Source organism: Carlito syrichta, unplaced genomic scaffold (assembly GCF_000164805.1).
Source record: "Carlito syrichta isolate Samal-C Ts95f unplaced genomic scaffold, Tarsius_syrichta-2.0.1 Scaffold314071, whole genome shotgun sequence".
Lineage (NCBI taxonomy): Eukaryota > Metazoa > Chordata > Mammalia > Primates > Tarsiidae > Carlito > Carlito syrichta.
In genome coordinates this window covers 66,930-81,075 of record NW_007258167.1, presented here as the reverse complement: position 1 = coordinate 81,075, position 14,146 = coordinate 66,930, and the positions used below count along the sequence as shown (strand labels likewise).

At 44.1% G+C, this 14,146-nt stretch overlaps 1 protein-coding gene across 7 annotated transcripts in view; it reads right to left on the bottom strand.

Moving 5' to 3' along the window:
• Positions 1-14,146, bottom strand: part of MAPRE1 (microtubule associated protein RP/EB family member 1) — a 46,244-nt gene that overhangs the window by 15,047 nt on the left and 17,051 nt on the right. For 6 of the 7 annotated variants that reach the window (XM_021719008.1, XM_008070946.1, XM_008070945.1 and 3 more), the window contains exons 3-5: positions 10,449-10,594; positions 7,226-7,433; positions 1,651-1,772 (exon numbers count right to left, since the gene is read on the bottom strand). In XM_021719008.1, the coding sequence (XP_021574683.1) occupies positions 1,651-1,772; positions 7,226-7,433; positions 10,449-10,594 (476 nt within the window). The remainder of the gene's footprint in view (positions 1-1,650; positions 1,773-7,225; positions 7,434-10,448; positions 10,595-14,146) is intronic. The other variant, XM_021719012.1, reaches the window with a different exon arrangement.

The following is a 14,146-nucleotide window of genomic DNA, read 5'->3' as shown; positions in this document are numbered from 1 at the left end:
CACTTGATCTTTACTGCCTGGCCTTGACCCTCTTGTATTTTTCTCTGAAACCCTTTCCTGTGTACATCCATACCTTGAAACAAAGTTACAAGGAAGTCTCCTTATTCTCCACTTCACAGCAAAGTGCCCAGAGGGTGTTCGAGTCACCCATACTGACTCCAAGGATGAGGATGGTGACCCAGTCACCTCAAAACACCCAAGGCCCAACGATGTGGGGCACACACCAACAAAAGAATTTAAAAAATGAAACGTGACCTTCAGGCAGGTGCCCACTGTCCTGCTCGCTTAGAAGTATGGTGTGGGTCACAGGTGTTTCTGCACTAAAGAGAGGTTATTTCCCCAAGTGTTAGGACTTGGCCTTTAAGTAAAAGGTTTCAATCCCAAACTCGCTAGAATCATAGAACTTTGGTGGAATTTCAATGAAACTTTAAAAATGGAATTAACCAAGCCGGGCTCGGTGGCTCAGCCTGTAATCCCATCTTTGGAAGGCTGAGGTGAGTGGATTGCCTGAGCCTGTGGGTTCAAGACCAGCCTAGGCAACTTGGTGAGACCTCCCTCGTCTCTACAGTAAATCAAAAAATTAGCTGGGTGTGGTGGCACATGCCTGTAGTTATGGCTACTTGGAAGGCTGAGGCGGAAGGATCGCTGGAGCCCAGCAGGTCGAGGCTGCGGTGGCCGGGAGCGACCACTGCACTCCAGTCTGGGTGACAGAGTGAGACTCCAACTCAAAAAGAAAAAAAAAGGAATTAACCAAAAGAATTGTCCAAAAACAAACAAAACTATAAGGATTAGGGTGAAAATGTCTACAAGCCTAAAATTTGTTCTCATCAGCAGAGACCTCTGACAAGTACTTAAGGATATTTAATCCTGAAGAAGACATTTCAAATTACTAAACTATTAAGAATAAAACCAGAAGAGCAACAGGTTTCTCATAACAGTTCAACTCCAATTTCCAACGTCCCTGAGACTCAGCAGAGAGATTGTGCAATCTTTTATAAAATTACTATTCAGGGCCGGGCACAATGGATCATACATGTAATCCCAGCACTTTGGGAGGCTGAGGTGGAAGGACCGCTTAAGTCCAGGAATCCAAGACCAGCCCAGATAACATCATGAGATCTCTTCACTACAAAAAAACTTTTTTAAAACAGCTGGGTGAGCTGACATGCACTTGTAGTCCCAGCTACTTGGGAGGCTGAGGTAGAAGGATCGCCTGAGCCCAGGAGGTCAAGGCTGTAGTGAGCCATGATTATGCCACCACAGTCCAGTCTGGGCAAAAGAGTGAGACCCTGACCCAAAAATAAATAAATAAATAATAACAATAAAATTAGTATTCAGAAAGAAGTCTTCCTGCATCTTTCACCCTCTGGATCCCAGAATCCTGAAAGCATACCAGAAACATTCAACAGGTTCCACTCTAAGGGGTAGTTTCCAAACAGACACGGGCTTCTGTCACACCAAGAGAGCTCAAACATGTCTGAACCCTCCTTTTCCACCTCCACCCTCGTGCTCCCCACTCAGCATCCAAGCAGCATGTGCTCCAGCAAGCAGACAAGAGAGGTCTTCCTCTAACCACACAGCTCCCCTGGTCACTGTAGCAAGTGTCTTCTCCCCAAAGTGACTCAGGTCTTCGACATAGGAGGAACCTACCTGCTGCATCAACTCAGCGGCCTCGTCATCCCCATTGCCCACACCAGGATTCTTTCGCACTACCCCAGGGCCAGCCTTAGTAGCTGCAGTAGTCCTCTGTGTTGAAATGGGCCTCTGGGGAGCTGAAAAAGGAGCACAAGTTTTTAAACAAATTCACAACTAGCAAATTTTTCACTACTGAGAGCAGGTGAAAATAAAAAAATCTGAAGCTGGATGCCACAAACCTGTCATTAAGCACAAAGTGAAATGGTCTTTTCTTAATTGTCACCTTTTCACAATATAGCTGAAAGTTACAGACATATTCAGTGTTTGCCTCAGACATCACTCTGACTAGCATTTCATACTTTGTGTTTTTATTCGGATTATAAACTCAAAAAAATAGTCCTCCTCAATGAGGTAAATTCACAGTCAGCGGCAACCAGGAACAGAATTTGGAATGATGTAAATTCACGTCAGCGGTTGCCAATGAATTAAAATGAGAAATTTCAAAGACAAAAAAAAAAAAACCACAAGACAACAAGGGAGAAACCAGCTGCCTTCCACAGGTGCTCTGTGAAGAGAACCAATGCTAAGAGAGCCCCAGCATGCAAGACAGCACCCCACAATTGCCTGAAGTGATTTTTTTTTTTGAGTTGGAGTCTCACTCTGTTGCCCAAGCTGGAGTACAGTGGCATGCTAATGGCAACCGCAGCCCTGACCTGCTGGACTCAGGCGATCCTTCCGCTTTAGCCTTCCAAGTAGCTGGAACTACAGGCGCACACCACCACACCCAGCTAATATTTTTGTTTATTGTAGAGACAAAGTCTCGCCAAGTTGCCCAGGCTGGTCTTGAACCCTCAGACTCAGGCAATCCTCTTGCCTCCACCTCCCAAAGTACTGGGATGACAGGCATAAGCCATCACACACGATCTGAAGTGGCTTTCATCCTTATAGCAGAATTAAGTACCAGTCTTAGCCACGATCCTTCATGCTGGGAATAAGTCCTTCAGTGAGCTCTTTTCTCCGATGCGATGAATAGGACTATCATCTGAAAGAGGTACAGTTATTCTGGTGCCACAGATGACCGACCTTAACCCAGTTCCAAACAAACCCCCAAAGAGGGCAGCTTCATGAAGTAAAAGCAAACTTCACACCAGGACATAGCTCAGAGTCCCAGCTGTTGTGAGGTGCCCACTGTCCCCCACCTGGAAAATCAGATACTCCTTACTCCAAACCTCAGACTCCTTGGCTGGGAAGATAAAGGAGTTCATAACAGTGGAAGAGCCTGCTCTTACCACTAATTACTTCAAAATCTGTATCTCTGCTCACCTTTTTTAGGTTTCAAAGGGTCAGGAGAGGCACTGACTAGAATTTATACTTCTCTCAATATTTACAGACAAAAGCAGACAGAGACAAGGAGAAAGATTCGGTAAAGGTGACAACCTATCTATAAGTTACAAAAATCAAAAATAGAATGCTTCAAGGTCAGTGTATCCTTCGTGACTTATTCACTTAGCAATTATTTTGTAAAGTCTACACACTACGCCAGGCTTTGAAATATCTAATCTCCTGACACCCAAGCTCTATAATCAGAAGGCCTTTCTCCCCACAGTGACAGGCATTTCCTCTGCATGGCTCTCTATATTATTCCCAAAGACTAAGTGCTTAATGCAAGTCTGTACTCAACTGTGAGCAGATTCTGAAACATAAATTGTGCAGGGTTATCTATGCAGTTCCCCATTATGAAAACAGCCCAAGGCACTCCACAGCTAGAGAAACTGGAGCCCTCATATACTAATGATGGGAATTAAATGGTTGTCACTTAGGGAAACACGCAGCTCTGCAAAAGGCTCAGCACAGAATCACGATGTGGCCCAGCAATTCTGCTCTAAGAGCATATGCTCTTGGGTTCACATTCAAGAGAAGTTCAAACACAAGTCCGGAGAAACTGGACATGAATGTTGACAGCAGCACTATTCATGAGTCAAAAAGTGGAAACAATCCAAATGACCATCAGCTGATGAATCAACATCCTCAACAGGCAAATCCATAGTGAAAGAAAGCAGACTAATGGTTCCCTAAGGCAGGGAAGAGTTGGGGGAAAGTAGGAAATGACTGCCATTGAGTAAGCATGAGGTTTCTTTTGGAGTGATGAAAACGTTATAAAATGGACTGTGATAATGGTTACACGACTCTTTGAATATCCTAAAAATCAATGGATTTGAATGTACGGCATGTGAATGATGTCTCCACAAAGCTGTTTAAGAAGTATTCAACCGGGCCGGGCACAGTGGCTCAGTCCGTAATGCCAGCACTTGGGGAGGCCAAGGCGAGAGGACTACCTAAGCCCAGGGGTTCGAGACCAGTCTGGGCAACTGGGTGAGACCTTGTCTCTACAATAAATCACAAAAACCAGCCAGGTGTGGTGGTATGCGTCTGTGGTTCTAGCTACTTGGAAGGCCGAGACAGAAGGACTGCCTGAGCCCAGCAGGTCGAGGCTGCAGTGGCTATAAGCGTGCGACTGCACTCCAGCCTGGGCGACAGAGTGAGACTCCAACTCAAAAAAAAAAGTAGTATTCAACCAGCTGACCCAGTGACTCATACCTAAATCCCAGCATTCTGGGAGGCTAAAGCAGGAGGATGGCTTGAGGCCACGAGTTCGAGGCCAGTCTGGGCAACATAGCAAGGAATTGTCTCTATAAAAAATTTCCAAAATTAGCTGAGGCTAGGCACGATGGCTCATGTCTATAATCCCAGCACTTTGAGAGGCAGAGGCAATAGGATTGTCTGAGTCCAGGGATGTGAGACCAGCCCGGGCAACTTGGAGAGACCTTGTCTCCTCACTAAGTCAAAAAATTAGCTGGGCATGGTGGAGCATGTCTGTAGCCCCTGGTCCGAGCTACTCAGAAGGCCAACATGGAAAGATTACATGAGTCCAGCAGGTCAATGCTGTGGTGGCTGTGAGTGTGCCACTGCACTCCAGCCTGGGCGACAGAGTGAGACTCCAACACCAGGGTTGTATAAATTATACTGGATGTGGTTTTGCATACTTGATTTTTAGGTATATAATACACTACTTGTTATTGTTATGTTTATTTAGAAATACTTTGCATGTATCTTGGAAATACAAAATGGAAAAAGGAAATTTTTTTTTTTGAGTTGGAGTCTCACTCTGTCACCCAGACTGAAGTGCAGTGGCCACTCCCGGCCACCGCAGCCTCGACCTGCTGGGTTCCGGCAATCCTTCCGCCTCAGCCTTCCGAGTAGCTGGAACTACAGGTACGCGCTGCCAAGCCCGGCTGATTTTTGATTAATTGTAGAGATGAGGTCTCGCCAAGTTGCCCAGGAGGGTCTCGAACCCATGGGCTCAGGCAATCCACTCACCTCAGCCTCCCAAAGGCGTGGGATACAGGCTGAGCCACCGAGCTCGGCTGGAAAAAGGAAATTTAATATTCCTGTTTCGTGTGATAAATCATAAAACAACAAACTTTGCATAAAGAATTCTAAAGGATTTGCATATAAATGTAGTGCCAGTACATTTTCCATGAACTTTGCAGACTCTACAACATTTTTGTGGATACTTTATTGAACTTATTTAAAACATAATTTATTATGGGTTCAATTTTGCATAATCTGCTTGGATTTGACTGCATTTCTGCATTATTGAAAAAATACAAAAACCACAATATTTGTAGGAAATCTATTTCGTGTCATAATTTTTTTTTTTTTTTTGAGTTGGAGTCTCACTCTGACACCCAGACTGGAGTGCAGTGGATGCCCCCAGCCAACGCAGCCTCAACCTGCTGGGTTCCAGTGATCCTTCCGCCTCAGCCCTCCAAGTAGCTGGAATTATAGGTACGCGCTACCACACCCGGCTAATTTTTGATTTATTGTAGAGATGAAGTCTCACCAAGCTTCCCAGGTGGGTCTCGAACCCGTGGGCTCAGGCGATCTACTCACCTCAGCCTCCCAAAGCACTGGGATTACAGGCTGAGCCACCGAGCCTGGCTTCATGTCATTATTTTTAAAAAGAAAGGCATCACAACTGATGGATGAGTTGATCAATAATCATATATTGTCATTTCCATTACTTGTCCCATCAAAATATTTAATGCTAGAAATTTTTTCAATTCAGGCACTGTAGTATTGCTCACTTTTTCTTCTTTGGACATTTATATCTAGGGTACATCTGATCATAACACCTATTAGTTTCAGTTGCAATCACTTCTATAAAATAATCTCCATAAATAGTCTGACAACTTCATTTATACTTTGAGAATCATTTGGAAATATCTTGACACCTAGATTACTAATAAACACTTTTATTTACTTATTTATTTTGAGTCACAGTTTCACTCTGTCACCCAAGCTGGAATGCAGTGGCAAGCTGCATACGGCCACCACAGCTTCAACCTGCTGGGTTCAGGTGATCCTTCCACTTCAGTCTTCCAAGTAGCTGGAACTACAGGCATGCACTAACACACTTGGCTAATTTTTTTATTTATTGTGGAGACACAGTCTCGTCATGTCGCCTAGGCTGGTCTCACACCCACACGCTCAGGCAATCCTCTCGCCTCTACATCCCAAAGTGCTGGGATTACAGGTGTGAGCCACCATGCCCAGCCCACTAATAAACACTTCTAAGTTTCTTTTTGGATCATATTTTGTCTACTCGATGTCTGATTTGTTCTCACCAGTACAAGATTCAGTGTCATAGATTATCTGCATTATATTTCTTTGTTTACACTGCATCGTTACATCATTATCTGTCTCACTATCACTAATAAGTTCACTGGATTCACCTTCGACCTTGGAAATCTCATCAGCATATATTTCTTCATTTTCCATAATTATGGTAAGTTATTTTTAATGTTGAAGTATGAAAGCCCTGAAATATCAAAATACAAGCATACAACACTAATCACGGCAAATAATGACCAACTTAGAATTTTTACCAACTATGTAAAACAGTAACAACATTGGATAGTTGATATCAGATAATCATCTCAATTAACTTTCTCTCTCCTTGCCTGACTACTCATTTTTACACAAAACATAATAACACATATAGCCTGGCTCGGTGACTCAGCCTGTAATCCCGCGCTTTGGGAGGCCGAGGTGAGTGGATTGCCTGAGCCCGCAGGTTCAGAGACCCACCTGGGCAACTTGGCGAGACCTCATCTCTACAATAAATCAAAAATTAGCCGAGCATGGTAGCACGCGCCTGTAGTTCCAGCTACTTGGAAGGCTGAGGCGGAAGGATCGCCAGAGCCCAGCAGGTCGAGGCTGCGGTGGCCGGGAGCGGCCACTGCACTCCAGTCTGGGCGACAGAGTGAGACTCCAACTCAAAAAAACAAAACAACACATGCATATGACAACGCTGCAGCATTCACAAACAGAATTTGCAAAGAAGTAAGTTCGCACCAGCAGCAACCAGTAACAGAATTTGAAATGACATGAATTCACGTCAGTGATCACAAATGAGTTAAGATGCCTCACTCAGCCTATGGCTACTCAAAAAATTCTGGTTGAATATTGGACAGATACCTGGAATGTTATTATTTAGGAATGATGTTTTGGGTTGCTGTCTTTTTACCTGCACTGCTAGAGCTGAGAGGTTTCTTCGGTTTATTCAGTGCTGGAGCAACAAGGGAGGGAGCCACTGCAGTTTCTTGACCTTGTCTGGCAGCCACAGGGTCATAGTCTTTTCCATCATAGTTTGCATCAAAAAACTTCTTGAACCACTGAACAAATTCAAAATTGTCCTGAAATTTTCCTTTTACTAATTTATCCACAGGAATTATCTGCAGAGAAAATTCAAGAATGTTTAGCCCAAAGTGAGAAGCAACAAACTTATCCATGCATCAAACTATTATAAAGCACTGCTGAAATGAGAAAAAACATATTTTTGAGAACTTGGTGCTATGTCCCTAGAGGTTGATATGGCAAGTGTTGTTCAGTTTGCCCTCAACAGTGTGCTTACACTTCCAGTCCTTCTCTACACCCTCAAATTGATGAAAAGGAATCAGAAACAAAAAAAGGAACAAGGATAAGTCACACACATCCAGACACATCCTTAGACATGATACAAGAGTAATATCACCATAAAGAGTAAGCCCCCCATGTAACGTGTACAGTCACAGTGCCTGGCACAAAGTAAAAAAAACACTGGCATCTACAACAAACTGTGTTAATGAAAATTCGGACTTAAAAATAGATCAAGGTAGAGAATCAGTCTCAGGACATATAATTCCAATCCTATTAAAACAATGTATGGGCTGGGTGCAGTGGCTCAAGCCTATAATCCCAGCACTTTGGGAGGCTGAGATTAGAAAACTGGCTGAGCACAGGGGTTCGCGACCAGCCTGGGCAACTTGGTGAGATCCTGTCTCTACAATAAATCAAGAAAAATTAGCTGGGCATGGTGGCACATGCCTGTAGTTCTAGCTACTTGGAAGACTGAAGCGGAAGTATCACCTGAGCCTAGCAGGCCGACACTGGGGTGGCTGGGAGTTTGCCACTGCACTCCAGTCTGGGCGACAGAGTGAGACTCCAACTCAAAAAAAAAAAGAACATTAATTAATTAAATAAAATAAAATTACCTTGTATGATGTTAAAACATTTACAAATAAAATACTATGGACTCACTTCAAAATAACTCAAGAAGCCAGGCACGGTAGCTCACACCTATAATCCTAGCACTATGGGAGACTGAGGCAAGAACCCTGAGCCCAGAGGTTCAAGATCAGCCTGGACAACTTGGTGAGATCTCGTCTCTACAATTTAAAAAGAAAAAAAGCCAGGTGTGGTGGCTTACACTTGTAGTTCCAGCTACTTGGAAGGCTAAAGCAGAAGGATCACCTGAGCCCAGCAGGCTGCAGCTGCAGTGGCCATGACTGTACCACTGCACTCTAGCCTGGGTGAAAATGAGACACCAACTCAAAAAACTAAATAAAATAACCCAAGAATATAGGTAGGATACAGATAGATCTGAAACAAAACTGGCTGGGCTCGGTGGCTCAGCCTGTAATCCCGCGCTTTGGGAGGCCGAGGTGAGCGGATTGCCTGAGCCCACAGGTTCGAGACCCGCCTGGGCAACTTGGTGAGACCTCATCTCTACAATAAAAGTCAAAACATTAGTCGGGTGTGGTAGCGCGCGCCTGTAGTTCCAGCTACTTGGAAAGCTGAGGCAGAAGGATCGCCGGAGCCCAGCAGGTCAAGGCTGCGGTGCACGGGAGCAACCACTGCACTCCAGTCTGGGTGACAGAGTGAGACTCCAACTCAAAAAAAAGAAAGAAAGAAACAAAACTGGCAGTGCTAACTGTTGAGGTACATGAAGGATCATTACACTATTTATTTACTTCTTATTACATTATTTACTATTTATACACTATTCATTATTACATCTGTATACTTAGAAACTTTCCATATTAAAAAATAAAATGTTAGCTGGGCTCGGTGGCTCAGCCTGTAATCCCGCGCCTCTGGGAGGCTGAGGTGAGTGGATTGCCTGAGTGCGCGGGTTCGAGACCCGCCTGGGCAGGCGAGACCTCATCTCTACAATAAATCAAAAAATTAGCCAGGCGTGGCAGTATACGCCTGTAGTTCCAGCTACTTGGAAGGTTGGGGTGGAAGGATCACTGGAGCCCAGCAGATCGAGGCTGCGGTGGCCGGGAACAGCCACTGCACTCCAGTCTGGTCGACAGAGTGAGACTCCAACTCAAAAAATAAATAAATAAATAAAATGTAACTCCATAAAAAAGACTAGAAAAGTTATTGTATATAAAGTACATGTATTTACACTATGTCTGGAAACTAAATGATATTCTTGTACTACAAATGTCTAATATTTTATATAGTGACAAAACGAAAATTTATAAAAAATTAGGCTGATTGTAAAACAAATAAAAATCAGACACGACAGCAAAATAATTAGAAGCCATTACAAGCTTTACCAAAAAAAAAAGGTTATCATCCTCAAAGAACAGCTTAAAAGAATAAAATCTCTAAAGAGGTAGAGAGAAATGAACTACTGAATTTTGCAATCATCTATTATCTATTTAACATGGTAATGTTTGTGCAAATGAAGCCTGGGTGACGTTTCTGGTACCTTCATATAACCTTGGGGTCAGGAGAGAGCTTCCCAGCACCCACCAAGAATCCCCCTTATACCATGCTATAAAAAAGCAAGTATTGACTGGGCTCAGTGGTTCAGCCTGTAAACCTAGCACTTTGGGAGGCCGAGGCAAGTAGATTGCCAGCCCAGGCAACTTGGCGAGACTTCGTCTCTACAATAAAATTAAAAATAGCCGGGCATGGTAGCGGGCAGCTACAGTTCTGGCTACTTTTGGAAGGCTGAGAGGGAAGAATCAGCGGAGTGGCTGTGAGCATGCGTACCACTGCACTCCAGCCTGGGCAACTCAAAAAAAAAGCAAGTATTTCTAGAATCTGCTCTACTGAAACTTATTCTACAAACAGTATGCTCACAGAAGTAAATTCCAGAGATTAAGAGAATTAGATCTCAGACTAACAGATTAAAAACAGTAATAGTTCTCTTTTAAATCACTAGTGCAAACTTTCAGGTAGACTCCTCCAGCAGTCATTAACTTTGCAAACAATGAAAACAGAAGACACCCAAGAGAGTGAAGATCAAAGGGCAGACTTTGCTCCATTACACACTATGTTAACTGAGAAAAGATAACTAAGTAAACTGGGAGAAGAAAGGAAAACATCCAAAGTCATAGGCTAGCATCTGTATCCTCACTAACAATCACTGGTTAAGAAATACTAACCTAAATACAAGAATAACATTTACTTACTTTGTCAACACCCATTCTCTTAAAACCTGCTTGAAGTATCTTGAAGTTCTGGATGTACTCATGTTCTAGCTTAGCTTGGAATTTCACTTTCTTCAAGGCAATGGAGCCAGGGAACAGCATGTCCATAAACTGACAATAGGCAGCTCCTGAATGAACAGCAGCAACAGAAAAATTCAATAAACACTAGACAAGGTCAATGAATGCTACTATTAAAAGAGCATGGTGAATTTTTCCCAGACACATTTAATCAAAATACAATTTTAAAAGTTGTAAAGTCAGCTGAGTGGTAGCTCAGGCCTATAATCCAAGCACTTTGGGAGGCTGAGGCAAGAGAACTGCTTGGCCTAAAATCAAGACCAGCCTAGGCAACACAGCGAGACTTCATTCCTACAAAAAAATAATACAGAAAGAAAGAAATAGCTGGGTGTGGTAGCATGTACCTGTAGTCCCAGCTACTTGGGAGGCTGAGGCAGAAGGATTGCCTGAGCCAAGGAGGTCAAGGCTGTGTGTGGCGAGTTGTGATCATGCCACTGTAGCACAGCCTGGGCAACAGGGCAAAAGCCTGACTCTAAATAAACAAATAAATATTTTAAAAGATAATAAGAGTTGTAAAGTGAACCTACAAAACCAAAAACTTTATTACCACCTGAATTCAAACTTTTTTTTTGAGTAGGAGTCTCACTCTGTCACCCAGGCTGGAGTACAGTGGCATGATCATGGCCACCACAGCCTCAATCTGCTGGACTCAGGTGATGCTCCCGCCTCAGCCTTCCAAGCAGCTGGAACTACAGATGCATGCCACCCACGCCCAGCTAGTTTTTTTGTGATTCATTGTAGAGACAAGGTCTCAACAAGTTGCCCAGGCTAGTCTCGAACCCCTGGGCAACTTGGGCTCAGGCAATCTTCTCGCCTCCCCCAGTGCTGGGATTACAAGCATGAGTCACCTCACCCGGCTTTTTTTGTTTTCTAAAGACAGGGTCTCTTTGGGAGGCCGAGGCAAGAAGACTGCCTGAGTCCAAGTGGCCGTGAGCATGCCACTAACTCCAGCCTGGGCAACAGAGTGAGACACCCTGACTCAAACAAAAACAAAAATAAAGACAAGATCTCGCTGTGTTACCCAGGTTGGAGTGCAATGGTGCAATCACAGCTCACCGCCACCTCAGATTCCTTCTTGGGAAGCTGAGGTAGAAGGATAGCTTGTGCCCAAAATTCAGGACTGCAGTGAACTGGGATGGCGTCACTGCACCCCAACCTGGGAAACAGAGCAAGATTCACTTCCAGGAAAAAATTAAATTTTTAAAGACTACTATAATGAATTATTTCATATTTATTTCATCCCATTTGCTCCCCAATTTCTTTCCTTCCCAAGATGGTTATTCTTTAATGCCTATCAAACTGAACTCTTCTACCTCAGGGTAAGCTTCATATGTACTTACTGTCCAGTCAGAGCTAACCAGCTACAGAAACAAGCTAAGGAAGGAGGCAAGAACGCCAGTGGCTAAACAACAGGAGTTCTTTAGGACTCAAAACCATGGTCAGGTCATATTTAACATCTGTCAGAGCAGGCCAAACCAGCTCCCAGCAGTTCAAACACAGAGCTCCATCACGGCTGTTTTTGGAAAGTAAATGCAAAGACAGAAGTACTTCAGTGACCAGGATGACCTTCTTAGAAGGAAGGAGCTTCAGAAAACAAAAGCCTGGTTTTTGAGGTAGCTGATTTACTCACCAAAAAAATATACTGAGGACATTCTATGCACCAGGCATCCAATTAGCAATATTTGTATTTTGAAAAATAAGACACTTTTTTTTTTTGAGTTGGAGTCTCACTCTGTCACCCAGGCTGGAGGACAGTAGCATGCTCCCGACCACCACAGCCTCAACCTGCTGGGCTCAGCCTTCCAAATAACTACAATCAAGTGGAACTACAAGCAAGTGCTAACACGCCCAACTAATTTTTTGATTTATTGTAAAAATGAGGTCTTGCCAAGTTGCCTAGGCTGGTCTCTAACCCGTAGGCTCAAGTAATCCTCTCACCTCGGCATCAAAAGTGCTGGGATTATAGATGTGAGCCACTGCGCCTGGCAAAATAAGACACTTTAATAGCTTCCTATATTACAGAGCAAATGACCCTGTTTCTTCAACAAACAGTATGAAGAGGAAAACTTTTTATTTATTTATGACTCAGAGTCTCACTCTGTCATCCAGGCTGGAGTTGCAATGGCACGCTCACGGCCACCGCAGCCTCAACCTGCTGGGTTTAGGTGATCCTTACATCCAAGCCTTCCAAACAGTTGGAACCACACGTGCAGGCCACCACGCCCAGCTAATTTTTTTATTTATTTAACTTAATTTAATTATTTTTTTTTGAGTTGGAGTCTCACTGTTGCTTAGGGTGAAGTGCTGTGGTATACTCACGGCCACCCCAGTGTCAATCTGCTAGGTTCATGTAATCCTTCCGCCTCAGCCTTCCATGTAGCCGGAACTACAGGCATGCGCTACCATGCCAGGATGATTTTTTTTTGGAGTTGAAGTCTCACTCGGTCGCCCAGACTGGAGTGCAGTGGCCGCTCCCAGCCACTGCAGCCTTGACCTGCTGGGCTCCGGCGATCTTTCCTCCTCAGCCTTCCAAGTAGCCAGAATTACAAGCATGTGCTACCACGCCCAGCTGATTTTTTTATTTATTGTAGAGATGAGGTCTCGCTGCCCAGGCGGATCTCAAATCAGGCAATCCAAGGCTCAGGAATCCACTCACCTCAGCCTCCCAAAGGCGTGGGATTACAGGCTGAGCCACCGAGCCCGGCTGCCAGGATGCTTTTTATTATTTATTGTAGAAACAAGGTCTCGCCAAATTGCCCAGGCTGGCATCAAACCCGTGGGCCCAGGCAATCCACTCGCCTTCCCCTCCCAAAGTGCTGTGATTACAGGCTAAGCCACTGAGCCTGGCCTTGATTTATTTTAGAGACGTTATTTTGCTATTTCATAGAAATGTCTTTTTTTTTCCCAGTTGGAGTCTTACTCTGTTGCCTAATCTGTAGTGAAGTAGCACATTCATAGCCACTGCAACCTCAATCTGCTGAGCTTAGGCGATCCTTCTGCTTCAGCCTTCCAAGTAGCTGGAGCGACAGGTGTGTGCACTATGCCCAGCTAATTTTTTGATTTATTGTAGAGAAGGGGTCTCGACATTGTTGCCCAGGCTGGTCTCAAACCCGTGGACTCAAGCAGTCTTCTCGCCTCCACCTCCCAAAGTGCTGGGATTATAAGACATGAGCCACTGCGCTTGGCCAGAAATGTCTTTTTTTTAATGTGTAAAATAGTACTGTGTAAAACTGTGGCTACTACAGTAATACTGTGAGTATAGTTGCTTAATAGATTATTTCTGAGATGGATTTTTTAAAAGTTCATTTGTGTGTATTAGTACCCAAAGTCTATACATGGCAGTGGGTACATTATGATCTTTTTTTTTTATTTTGGTCAGAGTCTCACTCTGTAACCCCCGAGGCTGGAGTACAGTGGTACGATCACAGCCACCACAGCCTTAACCTACTGGGCTCAGATGATCCTTCCACCTTAGCCTTCCAAGTAGCTGCCACCATGCCCGGCAAATTATGATTTTTAAATCTCTTTCAAAAGATAAGTTTCTAAGCCGGGCTCAGGGGCTCAGCCTGTAATCCCGCGCCTTTGGGAGGCTGAGGTGAGTG